The 4,634-nt window shown below is 39.1% G+C and overlaps 1 protein-coding gene across 1 annotated transcript; it reads right to left on the bottom strand.

Annotated features, from left to right (window-relative positions):
• LOC131008382 (glycine-rich cell wall structural protein-like) lies at nt 1-633 on the bottom strand. Its single transcript, XM_057935266.1, has one exon. It carries the CDS (start codon nt 631-633, stop codon nt 1-3), a length of 633 nt encoding a protein of 210 aa, XP_057791249.1.
• Between the last annotated feature and the right edge of the window lie 4,001 nt (nt 634-4,634).

The raw sequence follows: 4,634 nt of genomic DNA, 5'->3' as shown, positions 1-4,634 counted from the left end.
TCAGCGATGGCCAAACGTCGAATGGAGCAGGCTAGCAAAAGAAGGAAAAGTCACCAAAAATAACCACCCGCCAACCGCAGCCCGCCCCCGGCAGCGCTGCCACCCGCCAGCGCTGCCACCCCGAACCGCAGCCCACCCGTCAGCGCTGCCAGCACCGACAGCCACACCCCCCAGCCACGCCCCCACCCAGCCACACCGCCACATGTCCGCCCAGCCACCCGCCTGCGCTGCCAAGACGCCAAGACCGCCCAGCCACGCCCCGGCAGCGCTGCCACCCGCCAGCACTGCCACCCCGCCATCCACACCCCGCCCAGCCGCCCCGCCAGCGCTGCCAGCTGCCAAGACGCCAAGACCGCCCAGCCACGCCCCCGGCAGCGCTGCCACCCGCCAGCGCTGCCACCCCGCCAGCCACCCCGCCATCCACGCCTCGCCCAGCCACCCCGCCAGCCACCCCGCCATCCACGCCCCGCCCAGCCGCCCCGCCAGCGCTGCCAGCTGCCAAGACGCCCAGCCACGCCCCCGGCAGCGCTGCCACCCGCCAGCGCTGCCACCCCGCCAGCCACCCCGCCACTCCACGCCCCGCCATCCACCCCGCCAGCCACCCGCCAACCGCCCAGCGCTCTCGCTCTCCATTTTAAGCGCCGAACCATGCCAGCGCTGCCAGCGCTGACCAGCCAGCCCGGTTGCGCTCTGCCAACCTGCCCAGTGCCTTCGCTCTCCAAATTCATAGCAACACCCGTCAGCGCTGTCACGCCACACGGCAGCCCAGCCCGGCTTCTTCGCTCCACACCTCCATCGCTGGCCAGCCCGCTGTGCTACGTTCAACACGACGAGTCAGCGCTGCCTTTCTATTCTGCAGCTATCAATGCTGCCACTCTCCACTTGCAACAGACAAAGCCCTTTCTTAACCGCCTCTCACAATGCTTCAGTTTTTCAATGCCGATAATCAGAGAAGTTTTCTTAACTTTTCGTATTTCTTTTCTTCCCTGAGGACATGGCATGCTTTTAGTGTGGGGGGTGTTTTCTTGTGCTTATATTAAAAAATAAAAAATAAAAAAAAAATAATAATAATAATAATAATAATAATAAAAAAAAAAATTGGCGAGATTAGTCTTCTATGCTTAGTTTTTGGTCTTTGTCTCATGCGAATTTTTATGAATTTGTGGAAGAGAAGATGGTTTTCGATGTGCATTTAGGGTTTGTGAATGAATGGTGGTTATTCTTGTTTTATTTTTAATATGCGTCTCTTGATTATACAAAGAATTATGAGTTTTGTTGCAACATGATTGTAAGTTAGTAAAACGTGATTTGTCCGGCAGATACTAGAAGGAGTATTGTCAGTGTGATTACCTACGATTGTATCTTATCTGTGAAATGTGAAAAATGTTGGACGAATTGCCAACTCTGAAAATTCCAGCTCTGAAACATCTGGCCTGTTCTGAAAACGTGACAGCTCTGAGTCTCTGCTCCTCTAGACTAACTATGAGCATGGGAAACCACGTGAAAAGACTTTGGATTACATCCAAATGGTTTTATTTCATGAATTATGGCTCAACTGTTGAAAATCTTAAGTACAAAAAGTGTGAAAAATGGGGATATTGATTATAAAGGTGATCACATTAGGGAATTCACTTCTAGCGGAGAATCGGGTCTGATCGAATTACTTGCATTACTCTTTTGTTGCGTCTTAAACTTTGAGTTACTTGCATGATCAAGAAATGTGTGTTGTTGATAAAATTTTGAATTGACTTTGTGAATGTTTGGATGGAAATTTGCATTGTTGAAATCAATCTCTTCCTAGGATTCATATGGATTTTGCTTGAGGACAAGCAAAAGGCTAAGTGTGGGAGGGTTGATTTATGCTTAATTGTTCTAATTTTAGGGGTTTGCATGTGCATATTTTAAATTAAATCTTCTGGAAATTGGTGCGTTTTATGGTTTGTTTGATGCTTTGCAGGAGATTTGGGTTTATAGATGGAAGAATGCAATTTTGGAGATTTTTGGGCTAAAAATGGTGTTTTTAGCAGACATCGACATAGCAGAGCTAAGTGCCAAAGTCAAAGTCATCGCTACTGCAGTCAGCGCTGCCGAATCCAGCTCCACCCATTCTTGCCAGCGCTGACCATTTTCAGCTCCGCCCATTCTTGCCAGCGCTGACCATTTTCAGCTCCACCCATTCTTGCCAGCGCTGGCCATTTTCAACTCAGCTCATAACTGCCAGCGCTGACCATTTTCAGCTCCACCCATTCTTGCCAGCGCTGGCCATTTTCAACTCAGCTCATAACTGCCAGCGCTGACCATTTTCAGCTCCGCTCATTCTTGCCAGCGCTGACCATTTTCAGCTCCGCCCATTCTTGCCAGCGCTGACCACTTTCCAGCTCCGCCTATTTCGCCAACGCTGACTACCTTTCCCAAGCATAATCATAGGAGTTCACTTTCCAGAGCTATGTTTATTCTTTCCAGCTCCGCATATTCTTGCCAGCATCATTACTTTCCAGCTATGTTTATTCTTGCCAGCGCTGCCGCATGTGTATCTAGCTATGCTTATTCTCATCAGAGCTAGGTCTATAAATAGGGTTTCATTTCTATTGTAAAATCATCTATCTTTTGCTATAGTTTTAGACTCCATCCTTGAGATCTCTTGGCATCCGAAATTGAGAAATTATTGCTTTCATAGTTCTTTTTCATAGTATTGAAAATTCATTGTTTTTAGTTAGTTTTCGATTAAGTTAAGTTTTTAGTTATTTATTGGATTGTGATTGCGTGACACAATTACACGTTCAAGACATTTACGGTATTTCGTATTTCAATTCAATTTATTTTCGTTTAATCATGTTTATGTTTTTAGTTCATGTTTATGCTTTCTTTTTAATTATGCAATTTAAATTATGCACTTTAGTTTAATGCTTAGATTAGTTTTATTTTTAATTTACAAGTACTTAATTTCTTAAGTTAGATTTTATTTAAGTTGTTTTAATTCTGCCTAGGGTTAATAATTTAAATCGCCTAGTAATTTTACAATTTGGTTTTAATTCAGTTTTAAGTTTCAGTTCTAGATTAATAATCAAACTCTTTACTGCTTTCTTTTATTACTTTTTCCACGATACTACTAGAAGCCCTTTAAGACTTTCCTTGAGAGATGACACTGGGTCAACTTACTATCACTAGAATGTCCTTGTTCTATTGCAAGTCAAACTAGAGGTGTTCTAGGTTGAGTCAGAGTACTATATAATTTAGTGCTCATTTCGGTTCTCTCAGAGCAGACGAGTTTTTCATGCTTTCAGTCAATGGAGTACTATATAATTTAGTGCTGCAAAAAATATGATTAGATATAAGGATTAGGAGAAAATGAAAATAGGAATTAAAATAATTTTAGGGTTTTTAATTGTCTAATAGCCTGAAACGACGTTGTTTCCATCCAACTGACGTTATATCTATTTTACACACAATCATATTTATGTCATGTTGGGATTATATGAAAATAGAATTTCAAAAATAATTTTATTTTATGATTGTGAATGAAGGTATTTGATTACTATATAATAATAATGTGTGATGTCAATTGCCATTATAAGTAATTTAAATAGTGTACAAATAATTATAAATATATGTTTATATACCATGCATGTTCAAAATTATAATCAATAAAATTTTATAAACTTTGAAATTATACCTTTTTAGCAAAAAAAAAAAGTGATTTTAGAAATGTATTTAAATAAGTATGTTTGGAGGAGAAAGCTAAAGCAAAATGATATATTTCATTTTTATTGGGATTTATTTTTTGGCATCAAATAATTATTCAATTCTTTTATTAGTATTCTAAAAAATTCTAATAATATAATTTATTTTCCTACTGATCAATTGAAGCTTTTCTAATAAGATGACATAGGTAATGAGCTAACTTTAAAAAATAATTTTATGCATGATTAGCTCATGTTTTAAAAATATATATTGTGATGTCAATACTTTTTTTATTATTATTATTTCTTCGTTTCTTTTAATTTGAATGATGTGTTTATTCTATAATTTTAGGGAAGAAAACAAAGTTTTCCATCAACTAGGTGGAAAATTAAAAATGATACTTTTGAAAATTATAAAATAAAATTAAGGATCTTTGCTGAGTAATTGATGTAGATTATTTTAATTTTTTAAGAAAAAATAATTTACATTTACTTATATTCTAACTATATTTAATATTTATGTTTTTATTCATTTGATACATCATTTAATTTTTTTTATAAATTAATATGATTAAATAAAGAAATTTAAAGGTCGCGTCACAGGGGGTTCGAACCCAAGACCTTCGATTTTAGACATTAACCCCTAATTACTTAACCGATACATACACTACATCGTTTAATTTTGATGCAAAGCTATATTCGCCGTGCATCGCACGGGCGAGTGTACTAGTTAATAAAAAATAGCAGCGTTACTCTATTCTGATTTAGTTAAGCCTTTTGATATTGATGTGTTTTGAGGAAGTGGGAAAACAAATAAAATTATTATTGATAGCAAAAAAATGTTTATATTGTCAATTTCATGATAATAATAATTCTATAACCTGTGTCATTGAAATTTTTTAATACAGTGGGAAAAGAAAATCTATTTTAAACCATATAATCATTTCAAGACAT

Source organism: Salvia miltiorrhiza, chromosome 2 (genome assembly GCF_028751815.1).
Source record: "Salvia miltiorrhiza cultivar Shanhuang (shh) chromosome 2, IMPLAD_Smil_shh, whole genome shotgun sequence".
Lineage (NCBI taxonomy): Eukaryota > Viridiplantae > Streptophyta > Magnoliopsida > Lamiales > Lamiaceae > Salvia > Salvia miltiorrhiza.
Note: the sequence above shows the minus strand (reverse complement) of the source record. Positions and strands in the feature narration are given on the sequence as shown.